At 31.2% G+C, this 18,410-nt stretch overlaps 1 protein-coding gene across 5 annotated transcripts in view; it reads right to left on the minus strand.

Annotated features, from left to right (window-relative positions):
• Nucleotides 1-18,410, minus strand: part of LOC106785034 (fasciclin-3) — a 249,380-nt gene that overhangs the window by 7,451 nt on the left and 223,519 nt on the right. For 2 of the 5 annotated variants that reach the window (XM_014745152.1, XM_014745155.1), the window contains exons 2-9: nucleotides 10,256-10,579; nucleotides 10,005-10,139; nucleotides 9,433-9,624; nucleotides 8,781-8,965; nucleotides 7,154-7,295; nucleotides 6,530-6,580; nucleotides 5,183-5,248; nucleotides 4,477-4,590 (exon numbers count right to left, since the gene is read on the minus strand). In XM_014745152.1, coding sequence (XP_014600638.1) covers nucleotides 4,477-4,590; nucleotides 5,183-5,248; nucleotides 6,530-6,580; nucleotides 7,154-7,295; nucleotides 8,781-8,965; nucleotides 9,433-9,624; nucleotides 10,005-10,139; nucleotides 10,256-10,579 — 1,209 coding nt within the window. Of the gene's footprint in view, nucleotides 1-934; nucleotides 1,276-4,476; nucleotides 4,591-5,182; nucleotides 5,249-6,529; nucleotides 6,581-7,153; nucleotides 7,296-8,780; nucleotides 8,966-9,432; nucleotides 9,625-10,004; nucleotides 10,140-10,255; nucleotides 10,580-12,694; nucleotides 12,765-18,410 lie in introns of those variants that run through there. The other 3 variants (XM_014745154.1, XM_014745157.1, XM_014745156.1) reach the window with 3 other exon arrangements.

Below are 18,410 nucleotides of genomic sequence, written 5' to 3' on the forward strand. Positions count from 1 at the left end.
TCTCTCTCTCTCTCTTTCTCTCAAGGACAAATTTGTATTACAAAACGATCTGTAATTGTAATGATTTTTTGTTCTGTTTTTTTCCTTAGTATTAATTGGTATACATACTTACTCATTCGTAAGAAAAAATCTATAATGAACAACAATTGCATAACAAATGCAATCAAAAAAATCGAACGCGTTTTCTTTGCTCAACTTCGTTTCTAACGAATTCTCTAATCTCAAATATTTAGTCTTGACAATATGTCGACATTAAGAGTATCTTGAACTATATTATGAAATAAATATAAATGTCAAAAATCTACTGTTTAATATCGATCTATTGATAAAATGTATAAGTATGTTTTATCTTTCTTTTTTCTTTTTTTTTTTTTCTTAAACATCATAGAAAAATGTAAAAATTGAGGCTGCTCGGCGTTAGAACAATACTAATAGATTTAATCGTCGTATATATATATATATACGATTATGTATAATGCGTACGTCAAAAAGCTATGAGCAAAAACAATTTTCAAAAAAAGCCAATAGGCAAAAAAAGGCCTGTTTATTCGTCGTCTCAGCCTTGATTTATTATAATAAAACAAAAAAAAAAACAAAAAAAAAAAAAAGATGAATAGAACAAAGTGCATAGAGCAAACATTAAGTCTCGTTTGACATTTTCGACATTTATAATAAATGTACCTAAATCCTACAATCGCTAGGTCCGTTTAATTTACTAATTATTATTACAAAAGAGAACATTTCTTGTGAAACAAAAGCGCCTGATTATATTATCTCTGTTGTTGAAAGTAGAGAAAAGATGTTGGAGGAGAAGGAGGGGTCGGTAGGAAGTTGGGAAGAAATGGGGAGAATAAGAAAAAGAGGGAGGGTGAGTTCGAGGGTGAGTTCGAGGGTGAGGGAAAGGGAGAGGGGAAGAGGTTGTTGTATATGTATATGTGTCGCGTGTGTTTTTTTTTTTTTGTTTAAGGATCGAGCGTCCGGCGATCGAGGGAGTGTCCTTGAAAAAGGTCATCGCAAATTTCGAGGAGAATTAGAAATATTATTAGACAGGTGTATCCGTTTTCTCATCCTTTTTCGTATCCTTATAATCGTTGGTACGACCATTGACGTACTCGGTGCTCGCATGGATCGGGTTTTCCTGGCCACCTTGCGGTATTTTTTCATCGATGATCCTTGGGTCTTCTTGATCTTCATCCTCGTCATCGGCAGGCGTTATGTGTGCCTCACTTCCAGCGCCGACACCACCGGCAGCTTCCTCGTCGCCCCGCCGCCTCGCTGCAACAAGCAACGCCACGATCGGTCAAGGCAAACCCCTATGCGCGTTGGTACACCCCTTTTTTTCTCTTAGTTTTCTTATAATATTGTTTATTGTATTTATTACGTGTCCTTGTTTAAGCATATATGCATGTATGCATGTATAAATGTATATATAATTATTTGTATGTGTGTATGTATATATGTATATATAATTATTTGCATGTGTGTATGTATGTATGTTTATATGTATATATGATTGTTTCTATATATGTACGTATATGTAAAATGTTAAAGAAATTCTACAAGATTTTTTTTTTTCCCTTCTTTTAAATTATTAGACATTTATATATGAAATGTGGTCAAATAAAATATGTAAGTACGTATGCGTGTTTTTTTTTTTTTTTTTTTTTTTTTAAAAAGTGCATATTTCTGTGCTGATTTTTTAATATCTCGCCCACATTTCTCTCTTTCTTTCTTTTTCTTTCTTTTTATGATTTATCATAGTTTTTTTTTCGTCCACTGTTTTTCTATATAGTACATCTTGTTTATATTTATTATATGCATAATATTTTAACAAATTATTAATTATTTTTATTTGACTGGTATACAAAAAACATGTGTATCAAGACAAGTGTAGTATATACTTTCTAATAATTACGAACTATAAAAAAGATTATACGATATATATTTATTAACAAATGTAACGAACGTCTATGTATTTATATATGTATATATATATATAGAAAGATATGTATAAAAAAATAAGGGAGAGAAAACGTACAAACATGCTTGAACAATCTATTAGGGAATAATAATAATAATAACACAATAAGAATAGTAGTAATTAACAAATATAAGGAGTAATTTATATTATTATTATTATTATTTTTCTTTTTTTTTTCGGAACGTTTTTGCGACACCACGAAAACGTTTGGTTAATCAACAAATTAAATTAATTGAGTTTCATCGCACTTGCCTTTGCCGATTCCATTGCCGTTGCTTGTCGCAAAACGACTTAGAGTCTTTTATTCGTCTCTAAGTTGTTAATAATTTTTTTTTCGCGAATAATAATTATTAATATTATATATGTAAAAAAAAGGGGTGGGTGGAGAGAGAGAAAGAGAAAGAGGGAAAGATAGAAAGAGACATACATACGTAACAAGTATCTAACTATGTTGACACATGCAGTAATGAGCAATAATGATCGTAAGCACGAAGTGCATGCATAACACTTTTTTTCTTTTCTATTTCAATATAATCTATGTTTTTTCTTTTATTTTTTGTTTGTTCGGGCAACAGAATTCTGACGACTAACGAGATAGGAAAAAGTAGATGGGGAAGGATCTACGATAAACGAAACCAAGAATTATGAGAAGATATTTAGAAATATTCGTGCGAATGTGTGTATTCTCGTCAGTATAGTAGTATAATTATCCTGCATTTGTAATATATATATATATATATTTATTTGTTTTGTTTTCTTTTTTGTGAAATATCAATTATCAACTCTCGACGACAACATGCTCATTTCTCTCTTCAGTTTGTTGGGAAAAAAAGTAAGAAAAAATATCATTCGTGAATAATACAAAGATGGATTTTATAATCTGTTTAATAATCTTTTTCATTTTTATTTTTTGTTTTTTACTATAATCTATTTCTCTAATTTATTGATCAACGTGCAAATTGACTTCGTGGAAAAATGCAAATGCATATTATGAGAATGCAATAGATAATTGATAAAAATAATAAATGAATTTGTCGAGAAAATAATGACGAATAACAGAGAGAGAGAGAGAGAGAGAGAGAGAGAGAGTGAGAGAGAGAGAGACGAGACGATAGCCTGAGATGATGAAAAACAAGACGAGGAATTTTTTGATTAGAAAAAAAATAAAGGTTTGTTGATGGGGGTTTTGTTTGCTGTCTGAGGTGACTTACCCCTGGACAGTATCATGCCTAGAGTACGGAATCGCACGGTTATTGTTGGTGTATCTCCGTATTCTTTACTTGGCCCGACTTGCATGCTGTCCTATCAATAGCGGCACAACACACAAGACATTTGTATACGTACATAATAATATAAAGTAAAGATAGGTAATAGTAAATAGAGGAATAGTAATAGCACTGATAAATAATTTGGCTGATGAGATCGTGTAGAAAAAGAGGAATCGTTAGCTACGCACACAAATTTCAAAATACACGCCTTTCTCGTTTTGCGTGCTATCACTATATACGCATTTTGTTTTTTTTTTTTTTGTATACATATACCTAACTCTCTATACAGATATATATATATATATATATATATATATATATGTATATGCGCGTGTATTGTAGGTATGTACACATATTTTACACATCCAATTTTTGACGAAATACGTGTAGTATGTGTACTATATATCGAGCATTATATTACTTTATCGATTGAAATTCGTAAAAGTCTAATCTCTCGGAAGAAATAAAAAAAAAAAAAAAAGAAAAAAAATTTAAATAGCCCAGCCGATAATTTCTGTTCTTTTTTATTTTTTTTTTTTTTCTTCTATTTTCCTATACACACTGTTACATTTTCCCAATTAGTTTCGTTCGTAGTCTAGAAAAAATGGAAAGATACGGAATTAGTAGAATATATCCCCGACATTAGAGACCACCGTACGTTCATCGAGGGTCCGGATAAACTTGGCAACGGACAATGAAACTCGTTAGGACTAGCCTCCCATCTAAAAACTTGGCAAAATACGAATTCTTTTCGTTGCTCTTCTCTTTCTTTTTTTTTCCCCTTCCTATTTATCCATCTATCTATCTATCTATCTATCTATCTAACTATCCATCTATCTATCTTTCTTTCTTTTTATCTTTCGTATCGATGAGCTTCGTCTATATATATAAGGTATATATAATATATATATATATAATATGTATGTATATATCGTTGCTCTCGCTTTTCTCACAATAGCCAACTAATTTTACTTTCTATCATATGGACGAAAATGACTGTATGTTCGAATAATAGACAAATGGAAAGTTCTTCCATCGAGGATACATAAGGGAGAACAAAATTTACCTTGCTGTAAAACGAACATGGTACATGGTATGGATAGTATAATACACGGAATCAAAAATATAATAGTTAATGAACTAATAATGAAATTTCTTATTTTATCTTTTCTTTCTATTTTTTGTTTTTTTTTGGTTTTTTTTGCTTCTAGTTATATTCTAACTCACCTGCGAAGCACCAGCGACCGGTTGCTCGAGCGAAAATCACCAAGAACACGATGAGAATGAGTACCAAAGCACCAACAACGATACCGATGATTGATCCAGCATCAAGATCGACACCTATGATCGTTGATAACAAAAAATGTATATATATATATATATATATTTTTTTTTTTTAATTTTTATATACGTATATATTTATAGTACAATTATTTATTTCGTTCGTTTATATATATAACTCTTATTTATTTATTTATATTTTTTTCTTCATTTGAATTTATTCGATTAAAGGTTGCAACAAGAAGCGGTGCACTTATACTACATGGATTGTGACATATTAAATTTATATCGATTAAATATCTAGGAAAATACAACAAAACTGATTTATCTTTTCGTTGTTGTATTTTCAACGACTTAATCGTTTGCATAATATTTTTAGTCCAAGCTTTTTTAAACGAAAAATCAAAGTAAATATTCGCGAATCATGCTTACGTATAATAAGATTAGATTAGATGTTTGCACTCAATTGAAAACTTTCCTACAATGAGCTATATATAATGTACTTCGTATATGTTACAGGTAATGTAAGTAATGAAAGGGGTACAATACTAAATGATTTTCTAGGATTTACAATATGCATATAGTATATATAAATATAGGGTGCCACATAGGTCCTCTACTTTAATGTTGTTACAAATTACACGATGCATACTGTTTAAGTTGGACTCAACGGAAAAACGTTGCTTTACAAGTTCCACGTAATCGGTGACTTTTTCCGCTGCAATTCCGAATATGCGTGGGCGTGACAGTTACAAAGGTTGTGCAAAGGAAATTAATTTCAAATTGTATTTTTCCATTTGTATTTTTTTCATGTTTTCATCTTTCATTCATCGCCCATATCTGAATGAAATTAATCAATTTGATTAATTAAGATATAATATATAGGCGATGCATCAAATGATGAAAATGTTCACGGGTTACCCGATGTTTTTTTCTTAATAAATTATTATTTATATATATATTTTTTTGTTTGTTTGTTTGTTCTGAAACATATAATTTGCCTGTAACATATACAATATAATAATCAGAAAAATATATTTCGATCGTATTCTTGCAAAAGACGATACGTTTTTTCTTTTGAAATTAACAACGAGTAACTTTCTACATAAACCATGAATACTAAAATACAAAGTTCCATACGGATCATACTTCGATTTTAAATCGTTTATTATATTTTAAATATTCTCTCTTTGGGGAATCATATTATAATATATTTATTTATTTTAACCAGAGTGAGATCTCCTATGGAAAATCTTTGTAAAAATTCTATCGACTATACATCGAAAACTATAAAGAAGTAAAAGAAAATACATCGAAATATTTCGTAGATGTATTTTCTCTTAATAATCAATTCTCATAGAACGAATATTATTAATTTCAATAATATATTTAAACAATATCAAAAAGACAATACTCTCAAATCTAATTAATTTCTAATAATATTTGTTCGTTTCATTCGTAAAAACATTAAAATAATGAATCCAAAATAAAATTTGATTCATTAGAAAATTGAAATTAAAATTGTTAATTTATCGTTTATTTTGGATTCATTCTTTTTTTCTTTATTAATATAGATCATTGTTTGTCATCAAACACAAGTAAATAATGGTAATGAATTGGATCGCGATCATCGCTTTGATATATTATAAAGTTAATAATAAAAAGAATAATACAACCAAAGCTAATAGCAACGTTAAATTAGTATAGTAATTCTTTCAACATAATATATATGTGTTACGAAGGTTATTATTTGCGGTTTAGTCAATGTTACGTGGAGTATTGAAAATATCAACAAAAAGATATAGAAAAGCTATGTGAGTAACTGTAGATGCAATTAGAAAAATTGTACGTTCATTACCATTAAATTGGTGTTAGAAGAAGGGATGACGAACACTTGAACACGTTATTTTTTTTTTTTTTTTATAATGACGAATGAGAGTGTTTTTATTTTTTTCAATACTATAGGCTTACGTATAATAATTTGAAAAAATGACATTACCTAGTGCGTGCATGTGTTCGGAGAGCTTACCATAGAAGTGACTGAACGCTCCTGCATGAGCATGCGGTGAAGGATCGATATGGTTAGAGAAAAACGTACACGCATACACACATGGAAAGATATTATGTGACATGTGTTATAGATAGTAGTAATAGTAGTAGACTTAGTTATAAAGAAATCGTGTATATATGTGTGTGTGTGTGTGTGTGCCGATCGTCATGGAAAGATAATGATGATCGATCGATCGTGATGTACATAAGTAGAAAGGTGTGATAATAATCGTGACGAAAGTCGGTGTTAAGCATGTGAGAAAAGAAAACACTTTTGAATGAATGAAAATGACGGTGACAAACGAACAAAGTGCAAGGAAGATGATATATCTACCAAATTTTAAAACCTTCTCCACAAATTTGAACAATATGTTTTTTACTTTATTCCTTTTTCTTCTTTTTTTATATTATCTCTTAATATAAGAAGAAGTTAATGTTTCTTTGTTTTGTTATACAAATTTTTTTATGTAAATTGAATATATTTATAATATGTAGATATGACGACGGTGAGATGAATGTTGTTGATAGAAGAAGAGAATAGGTTTAAGTTCAAAATGAATAATCGTTAAGTTACCTGCTGGTTCTGGAGACGTTGACAAAACAATATGATACTCGTAAGCTCCTTCTATGTTATGAGCTTCCAATATGTATTCCTTCTCCGTGTCAGATTTTTGAACACTATCGATGGTTAAAACAACAAGCCACGAGCCGTTACCCTATAAATGAACAAAAAAAAAAAAAGAAAAAGATAACAATTATTGGATTCTTTTTTTAATACGAAGAAAATAATGATCGAAGAGGAGATAAATCAAGAACATCGTTCGAACGAACAAACGATCGATCCGAAAAATAATATAAAGATAAGCGCGGAACAATATTTCAAATAAAAATAAGAATATTTCAACGCGCGTTACTTTTTAATAACTCTTTGCAAATTTTCTTCTAGTTCGTAATTGCGTTTTCAATAAAGGCTGATTCCGCGTATTCACGGAAAGGTAGATCGGGGTGGGGGTGACGGAGAGGGGGGAGGGGAGAGGGAGAGAGTCGACGAGTCGCTTGCCAGCGAAGCTTCGTCAGATCGAAAGCCATTTATACACAAAAGCTCAGTTCGGGCAATTTCAACCAGAGCTTTATTGGTTCTTGCACGCGGAGTGTTGTTCCAGAGCGTTGCATCCCACGTCAAGGGGAGGGGGGAATCCGAGCATCGCGCTTTGGAACTTTCCGCGGAATCCGTCGAGTACCATTCACCATTCCCTCTGCTAGTATAGTAGAAGTATCAAATATTCGTTGAATGAGAACAACAGAGAGAGAGAGAGAGAGAGAGAGGGAGAGAGAGAGAAAAAGATAGATAAATAAAGAAATATAAAACAACGAAAATTAGTCCTATTATTCATAATTAAAATAAATTTGTGATTTTATTCTTTAATAATTTAAATTGGAAAGTATTTCTAAACGATTAACAAAAAAAAAAAGAAAAAATGGACAAGCTATACACGCAACCACTTTAACTGAGCGTATAACCCTGATACACAATATTTAATTCAATTCTTATTCAAAAGTTTAAAGAGAAATATTCAATAATAGAAAATAATTATATGACACGTTTAAGCTAATAGATTTATCGGTATATCTAACAATAAGAAAAGTTCGCGCCGACTGAGACAGCTCCCTCATAAAAAATATATAAGGAGAGAGAGAGAAAAAGTGAGGTAGTATATACTCTAGTGGTAGCACGCGTCGTTGCTTCCAGTTCTGAGTGTCTAAGCATCTGAGTTCGATGGAATTTCATTACGTCGTTGCAGAATGCTCGCTTGGTGGTTAACTTTCGAGTCACACAGATGCATGTAGAACGCGCGCCGAATGAACAGTAAATCGAGGCTGACTGGCGCGCAAAGCAATATTGGATTTCTGTTCTACCTTCCTCGCCTCCTCTCCTCTCCACTTCTCTCATCTCTTCCCTTCACCAGAGTCAAGTCTCTTCGTTCTCTCATACCACCCCATTCGCCACCAAGAAACTTTTCCTCCTAGGAGGTATTTCCTTATCTTTATCAACAATCCGGATCGTTTAGTTCTTCGATCGATATTTTTGTTTTAATAAAATTCAAATCGCAAAGAAATTAGCTGCTTGCTGGTTTGTTTTTTTTTTTTGTATTTTTTTTTTGTATTAATGGTGCAAAAGGAAGGGTAGCAGTTTTTTTTACCAGGTCTACGGCAGTGGAAGTTTCAAGACGATTGCTTTCATCTGGACGACCTTCTTCGATTTTCTCGCCGTTTACTCGCCATAAGAAACGAGGTTTTGGATTAGCATGAACTGTTACGTTCACTGTACCCTGTCGGCCGATGACGTATCCAAAACGTTCGATGATTAGTTGCGGTTGAGGTGGATCTGAATGGATAACGGTAGATAATGTTTAGTTAATATATAAGATTATAATATTATACGTGATTGAAGAAGAAAAAAAGAAAAGAAAAGAAAAGAAAAGAACAGAAATAAATAATTAATAAATAAGTATCGTAAGTAAATTGAACATTAAAAAGAACTGGAACTTAATTTTGATTAATTGGACAAAGTTTAATTTGAGTGTTCAAATATAACGGATTAAGAGATAACGAAGTTTAGATATTTAGTTTTTCGAATATTACAAGAATGTATGTCTACTCAAATGAAAAAAGACGCTGAACTTTAGAGATTGAGTTGCTGAAGAAATCCCAATAAAGGGACGAAACGTTCAATTAATCAAAACTAAGGTTCCAGTTCTTTTTAATGTTCAATTTCTCTACGATACTTATTTATTAATAATTTTCTTTTTGGAGAGACGAGATAAATAACTAATTGAAATAAATAATACTTACAATAAACATGAAGCTGCATTTTTCTCTCTTTGGGTTGGTCCAAAGCAACGTGACTGGTTACGCATCTTAAAGTCTTGCTGTTATCAGTCCAATCCAAACTACGGGAGGCATTTTGTATTGCAACGGATCCTTCGTTCGTTTTCAAATCGTCATACGTCGATGGTCTCTCGTCGTTGCCAAGAAGTTCATCATCTGTGGATTAATCGCATCGATATTATATCGAATTCGAGAAAAAAAATTTGAAGATTATTTTATATGAGTTTTGTTGAGGACTTTGAATAATAACGATCGAATTAACGAAGTTTAGATGTGTTGTGTTTGGAATATTAACAAAAAGAAAAATGTATGTCGAATTAAAGAGAAAAAAGACGCTGAACTTTAAAGATTAAGTTGCTGAAGAAGTCCCAATAAAGGGACGAAACGTCCAACTTAGTTAAATTAAGTTCTACTACTTTTTATGTCCAAGTTCCCTATGAACCCTTATCATTAAGAATTATAATTTTGGACGAGAGAAAATACTGAATAAATTATTTTATATATTTAATTAAAAATAATATTCTTTAGAGACAAACCGAGATAGAGTGAGATGTTCGCAGGCGGTCGTCCACCAGAGGCACTACAACTGATTTCTAATTTTTCTCCTTTTTGGTATTCGTTTCTGCCATAGTGTCCTTGACTCGTTTGAAGTTCTGGATTGTTCGGCGGTTCTATATATGAAAAATAAAATAAATGAAAAACATTTACGTTCGAATACATTTGAAATGAATTTCGATTGATGAATGAGAAATATTGGAAGATAAGATTGATAATGAATGATGCTTACTAGCAATGACGATGTCAACGCTGGCATAGCTCTCTGTACGACCATCTACTGGTGTTAAAGCACACTTGAAGATTCCGTTGTGTTTCTCCTTTACTTTAAAGATGTGGACTCCGCATTGACCTTTATGAGTACCTTCGCCGTAATACTTTATACCATCCTCTGCTGTTTGATTTAGCGAGAGAATAGTGCTGCTTTCACCTTGGATCTCAACACGACAGATTTGCAATGGCGAACCCATCGTACACATGATCCTCAGACTATCTTCCAAACGTACCACAACTTGACCCTTTGGTTCGATGTCGACCGTTGGTGGCTTTGTGGCAGCTGCGAATATAATATTACATTATTAATAATATCGTCAAATTGATACATTTCATTATTTTATTTCATTATTATTAATATTATTATTATTATTATAATTGTTAATTAAAGATTTGGAGATAAAAGTTTTCATTTTACGTTGCTTATGAAATCGATATATACATATACGTATATAGACAATATAATACATCGAAAACTAGCATCGATCTTTCGTGAATTAGCGTGTCAAGTCGAGACGATGTAGAATATGGAATATCGTGCTCGATGCTATTATGATAATGCACCATAAGGAATATGATAAATCGAACGTGCTCCAGCCAACGATTATCATATTTCACCTGGCACGTACTCGTTGACGTACGGATAACCACTCGTTGTTGACTTATTAGTTTCGAAAATATCCTTGTTTTCCATCGAGAATGATATAATTTATAATCTTTTTTTTTTTTTTCTTTATAATTTGTATTTTATTTAAGTTAAATTTTTAATATTTAAATTCTATACATAATAATGTTTTAAATAAATAGACATTTCAGTCGATTATTAGCTATTTTAAAGATAAAGGAAAAAGATGAACAGAATCGATACTCGATTTACTTCTTTTTTATCTGTTGTATTTATTTGTAACTAATTAAATATTCTCTTTAATTCAAGAAGGTCGATTGTGATCTCTTTTTCTCTTTCAATGATTAAGAAAAAGAGAGAGAAAAAGAGAGAGAGAGAGAGAGAGAGAGACGAAAGAGCTTTCTTTGAAGAACACCAGTAAATTACGTAAGAAAGAGAAAGAGAAAGAAAGACAATCGTCTTTTAACGAAATTCTTCGAGCTACTTCGGGTTAGAAAAATGTTTGTCTTTAGTTGCTTATTTAATTACAAGGAACATTGATCGATCGACAATTAACGATACCTGTTTCTTTGAGAAAATAAAATAAAAAATAAATAAATACTTTTATTCTCTTGTTCTCTCATAGAATTAGTCATAAATTTTGTACGAGAAACTAATAAAAGTAAATATTCTAATTGAAATTTTAGATCTATATAAAAAAGTACATGCGCAATTAAAATATATATATATATCAGTTTCGTATTCGGCATAAGTATGTATGTACATATGTGAGTACAATATCCTTAATACGTATGTAGTTGTAGTTTAACTCGTTTGTTTGAATCGCCAAAGCATGAGAGAGTCCAATAGTATTAGGTATGCACGATGTTAAACATGGTAACTATTTAACTCGAATTTTATTCGATACAAAAGTAAACTCGTGATTGCAGGATTGTTTGACGGGTCAAAGAGAAACTAGAGTGGTATCATCAAAAACTGTTGAGCAAAGTATTTCTCGTTCGATGAATACGTTCATGTTTTTTGGTGTCATGTTTATTGTAAAATATAATACCTATATATATATACCTAATATATAAACGTACATAAAAAGAAAATATTAAATACCCTTTAATTTGATACCTTCAAATTAAATTAATATTTTAATACGATCATTATCGTTTACTCTATAATATCAGGATAGTTTCAAATATGATGAGATTAGAACATGACAGATGTTGGACCAGCTGTTATCACATTGACACATATGGACGAACATAGATCACTATCTTCTATTATTCTTTATTTATTTTTTACATTTTCATGACATACGTTTGAAGCGAGAAAAATATCATTTATAAATATGTTACACACGTTATTTTTCGACATTCATTTTTAAATGAAAAAGTCATAATAGGAAGTGATAGATGTGAATTCAATTTAAATTTGAATTTTACGGATATATGAAATTTCGTTACAACGTTGTTAAATTTAATAATAGCATATAAAAATGATTGTTAATAGAATGATATTCAATAGAAACGTCATGATGTACTCTTACTTTCTCTTTCTATCCTTTTCTCTCTCTCTCTCTCTCCTAGAGGTGCTGTTCGAAACTATCGCAAAGCCATAAATCCTATTTGATTTTCCAGCCATCAATTTGTTATACGGATGACGTCACGATCTAATTTGCCCGTATATACAGGGGGTAGAATACCAAAGCAAATCCTGCTCCCTCTCACTATCCCTCCTCCCTCAAAATCCCCCTCCCCCTCACCCTCTGTCTTCCTTTCTCACCTCTCCTCTCCTCTCCTCTCCTCTCCTTTCCACCGTTACCATCGGCGTTGCGCATCACGAAAACCACAGCAACAGATGCGATGATTTGTGGACAGTAGCGTGCATCAGTGAGCTTCCAAAATTAATGCCGCCCTACCCAAGGAAAATCCTAATTTGCATTCAAATACGAATAGTTTATGTTTCTTGGAACTTGAAATTTCACGAAATAAATGATTATGTCAAAAAAAAAAGTATTTTCACTAATTCATTTTGTAATTTTTTTCTCTCAATTTGTATATTAAAAAAAAAAAAAACACGAATTTAAAATAAAAGACCAACATATCTGACATACACGTATATACGTAACCCTGACGCGTCAAGAATGTATCTCTTTGGAAGAGTGACACATCGATGTCTTCTTTGGCAATCTCTGCACACAAGGTAAAAAGAAATATCGAATTCGCGAGGAACTTGCATAGTTCGTGACACACTTCTATACTTGATACGCGACTCTCTCTCTTCGGGGATTCACATTTTTCGCGAAATAAGAGTCTCTACGAAAAATGTAGAAACAAGTCGAAAAAGCCACGACAGGAAAGAGGAATAATAATATATATATATACATATACATATAGGGAGAGTAAAAAGAAGGATACGTTGATAAAAAACATCTAGAAAAGCGTCATCGTTCTGTTCAATCACTTTCAATCGATAAAAGTCATACGTTATAGAAAATAATCTTTGTTTTGTTTTATTAAGAGTGAAATTTGTTTAACAAGAAACTGTATTTATTTATTTTTTTTATTATAATAGTAGACATTTGTAGGAAAATGTTTATTATATGTAATCAAAAAGAGCAATTTTCCCATGTGATATCTAATTTTCTCTCAGTAACGACACCTTCTCACTGTGCTCTGCAGCATTCGAGTTGTACTCTCTTTCTCTCTCTCTCTCTCTCTTTCTCCCTTTATAACCTTCTTCCATCTATTTCCCTCTCATACGGTGGTGTATAATAGGAAAGAGGAAGCGAGTGCAAACCACTGTGGTCAGCTTTGCATGTGCAAGCTGCACGATGCAACGGGAGATACTAATCCCAGTCGGATTCTCTCTTCCTCCCTTTCTCTTACCCTTTTCTACTATTGGATAATATTCTCTAACGTTACTAATTTCACGAGAGAGTCCTATACTCCGGCCCTTTCAAATCTGTTTTTTCCTTTCTTTTTTTTTTTTTGTTTTTGTTTTTTTTTTCATCTGTGAAACACCGAAATGGTCAAGCTACGACGATGGAAATAGAGTTTCTACTTTTCCAAAATTAACATTCTCATCCTGGGAGATTTATTTGAAATTAAGAAATTATTAAAAATATAATGAAGATGAAATTTCATGGATTATAATAATAATCTATATTGTTCACGGTATTTTATAACGCGGACGAAATAAATTATAAAATGATTTATGAGAAATAATGAAATAGTAAGTTTGATAAGATATTCGATAAGATGAAAAAACAATTCGAGTGTGTACTTTAATCAGGATTGATTAATTTTTTAAAATATAAAATATTAATAACGTACCTCGAAAATGAAATATAATAATAAAGTTCGATGAAAAGTCGAACGCTAACATTAATAATTACAAAACGTTGTAATAATAAAAGAAGAGACAGGACTGATTTTTCATTTTAATTACCTCACTCGTTATCGCACCACTCGCCCGTGAAATTTGAAACGGAGCAAAAATATCGCCGATGGCAAGTTTATACTATACATATATTTCATCTATGTTATATATTTCTCTCTAGTGTCTTCCCAATGGAATCGGACCGGTGCCAACCAATTTTATTTTTATTACTTTTTTTTTTTTTTTTTGATTGTTTTATGTTTTTTTATTATTTCATTATTTCTCGCTTCTTTTCTCTGAAATGAATGATCTTTTTATTGTTCAAATGAAATTCAAAGCTATCAAATTTTCCACATTAGGGAGTTTTCTTTTTTTTTCTCTCTCTCTCTCTCTTTCTCTCTCTTTAACTGTAATATCCATTATATTGTCTATTAATGGTTGCACATATGGGACGAGGAAATCTTTCTCGTGTGTTTATTCATTCTCATCAAATTTGTTCAAAAAATAATAGATAAAGAATAACAATTTTTTGTAAAATAATTTCCAAAAATATTATCTTCCAAATCTTTTTCAAATATAATATAATATTGGATCGGTAAAGTGTTAGTTTTTGAGACAAATAATGGTCAGGGTGATTCCGTCGAGCGGACAGAGAAAATCATAGTTACTTTTCTTCCCCTCCTCTCCTCCCCTCCCCTCCCCCTCCCCTCCCCCTATAGTTCACCAAAGCTCTATCCTTTTGCCTGGAACGTCGCATTTCGTAGTTGGTCTAACAATTTCGCTGAGACAGCCCACAAATCTTGTAGAAGGTATAGAGTCAGGTTTACACGAGACGCTAAATCAACTCTCCTTCGTCGTAGTTGCAACATCCGCGTGATTTTCCACTTTCAATCCCTCTCTCTCTCTCTATCTCTATCTCTATCTCTATTTCTCTCTCTTAAACTTCATCTTTACTCTAAACATACCGAAGGATAGGAAAGGCCTCGATTTCTGGGTGATTTCAACAAACGACGCCAAGTACCAGACCAAATCAGTTTTGCTCGTGTCGATGATGACACTAAAATTGAGTTACACGAAATAGATTATAAATTTAAACTCGAAAATAGATGATCGCGAATTAACCTGAATTTAGACGATTTAAATCAAAGTGAATATGCATTAAATACATATTATATAATTTGTAATATTAAATGAAAATTACTTTATAGTAATTTTATAGTAACTTGAAAGTTACGCACTAATTATTTTATATTAAATCATAGAAAATTAATCAATATATAGAAATGCAATCGAAGTTCATTTTTCCGATCTATTTATAATAATCAACTTTCTTTACAATTATATTACCGAGAAATAAATATTGGAATTAGTAAGTAACTATTACTTGCATTGATTTCCAAACGCTTTCACGTTTGATAATGATAATCCATTGATAATGATAATAAAGTATTATAATATAATTCGCCACGACAGACGTTATCAGAAAATAAGTACATAAAACACAGCATTTCATTTAAAAAAACAAACTTGATCCTTAAATCTCGGAAGCTACTAAACCTAGGAAAAAAAAAGAACTGACGTCATATTATATTCCCAAATTTTTCATGCAACTTTTGTTCTATAAACTTTTATGTTACTAGTATACTTTCAAAGCTATCTTGGTGGCAAGAGTTAGTGAATCACCCTGTATAAGTAACTACGCTTTCTTGAAAATCAAAAGGCTGTTATCGTATTATACGTACGATCCGTGTTATCGAGCCTGGTATACAATACTGATGCTTTATAACGACTCCGATATTCACAGTGACGCGCTTCCTCTTAATTATTCTCGACAACTTTGTCCTGTATGGCTGACGTCGAAGTCGACAACAACGATGACTACGACGACAAAGAAGAAGAAGAAGAAGAAGAAGAAGGGAACATTTCGAAACGACAAAAGCCAAGTACCCATACACAGCACATACAGTTCGTTAAATCGTGACAATTAAATGCTTAAATTCTACAAGTTTCTATATTATTGCTTATCAACGATTTCGAGTAAATGCTTTTCACACAAAAGATCTTACATTTCTAACAAGCTTTGCTATTAAAATTACGAAATAGTCTGGAGTCTAGAGCTCTACTAGACTTAAGATACGATAAGAATCAATGTAAATGCTTAGAAATTGTTTTAGTAATATTTGTATCGTTAATAATTGTAATATTGAAACTATATGTTGTATTAAAATATGTTCAGAAATACTGGATATATATATGCTAATAGTGGGAAATCAGGCAATGACATATATAAAGTATAAAAGGACTTAGTAGGACAAAATACATTTGTATGAAGTAATAGTAATTTCCTGTTTCTTTTTTTTGAATAATTTTTCTCATATTAATTCAAAATTTCATACAAATAAGACGGTATTACTATAAAAAAATAATAGATATTTGTGAAGATTACTTATTATATACTATAGATATATAAAACATCTTTCAAATTACTTGCTCATATTAAATTTGCTTTGAATGTAACTTTATCGTCAGAACTGATTCATGCAAACAATTATGCATTTACATTGATCTCGATTTCAATCATTCGTTAAAAGGTATTTAACACGTTAATTCAAGTTATTAAATTCAAAATAAAGATTTGCTAACGATTTAATATACTTGGATAAAACTTTATACTCTCATTCCTTTTTCTCTCACTTTCTCTTTATCTGTATTTCTGTATCAGTATTTTAATCAATATGATATTATATAAATCCAATATATATTGTTAAAGTATGACTCGTTAGTTAATAATCCGCTTCCGTCCACAAACTTCGACCAGTGTTGGTTTTTCGAGACAATAAATAATTCGGGAGCTTATATTAATCGTGTCAGTATTCATATATTTTCAGATAAAATATATCATTTATCATCGATTTTATTACTTTACTACCTACGTCGTATAAAAACGTTCTGTTCCATATCAAACACTTTTGATTTATTCAAATTTTAATGAAAACAGTTCATTAATTTATTAATTTATTATTATTATGTGTGTGTTTTCTTTTTAATTCTAATAAAATAAAAAAATAATTTTGTTTTGTTGATTTATTATTAATCTAATTGAAAAGTAACGAAGTTTCTAATAATAAATGAATATGTATCAAGCGCAAAGTACCAATAGCTTGTTTAATATCAAAGGAACACGTTTGCCAATCGTTACATTACTATCAAACTACATAATTACATAGTGTGAAGAGAGGGTTGCTTCGATAAACGGAATTAATGAGCACGAACGTTGCGCTCATCAGTTTACAAATATTCTGTACACGATTGATTTCGAATATTTAACAAAGAAATTTTCTCTTTAAAGACAAAAAGAAGGAAAGAGAGAGAGAGAGAGAGAGAGAGAGAGAGAAGACCTAGAGAGAAAGATTTTAATTAAGGATTATTGTTTACAGTAAATGCATCATTCAATTATCAATCATATGATTCAACATATGTTTATTATTAAACGTCTGTTATAATCCAATTAATCAGAAAACAAAAATCATAATCGGCCCGAAGAGGGTGTATGACCTAAGAGTATGTAATCTTACAATTAGTAGAATAAAATTTGTCTTTTTTCTTTCTTTCTGTTTCTTCATTCGACGGTTCTAATGGATGGTCCTTATAATAGAAAGAAAAGGGGTTCACGAGTGTACTTCTCGTTGGAGTGTCTCCCGTGGTTGGGAAATGAAAAAAAAAATCATTAAATGACGAGAGAAAAAAAGCAAGCAAAACGGAATAAAGAAAGAAAGAAAGAAAGGAAGGAAGAAAGGAAGAAAGAAAGTAAACGCGAGAGAATGTAGAGAGAAGAATGGTGGGAATAAAAAGAATAGATAGATAGATAGATAGATAGATAGAAAGAGAGAAAAGAATGGTGTTCGAAAAGATGTTGGAGAATAAGAAGTGTTCTCTTCACTCAACGAAGAAAAGGGTTAGGTACAAGCGAACGATCCTCTTAACTCGATTTAGGGGATGATACTTGAGACTCTATCAGGCTCAAGGATATATTCCATTATGAAACTTGATTAAGAATTTTTTTTTTATATATATAAAAAACTAATGAAAAAAGAAAAAGAAAAGAAAAGAAAGGGAG

The sequence above is a fragment of the Polistes canadensis genome, unplaced genomic scaffold (assembly GCF_001313835.1).
Source record: "Polistes canadensis isolate GaletaPanama2010 unplaced genomic scaffold, ASM131383v1 scaffold_44, whole genome shotgun sequence".
In the NCBI taxonomy this organism is placed as follows: Eukaryota; Metazoa; Arthropoda; class Insecta; order Hymenoptera; family Vespidae; genus Polistes; species Polistes canadensis.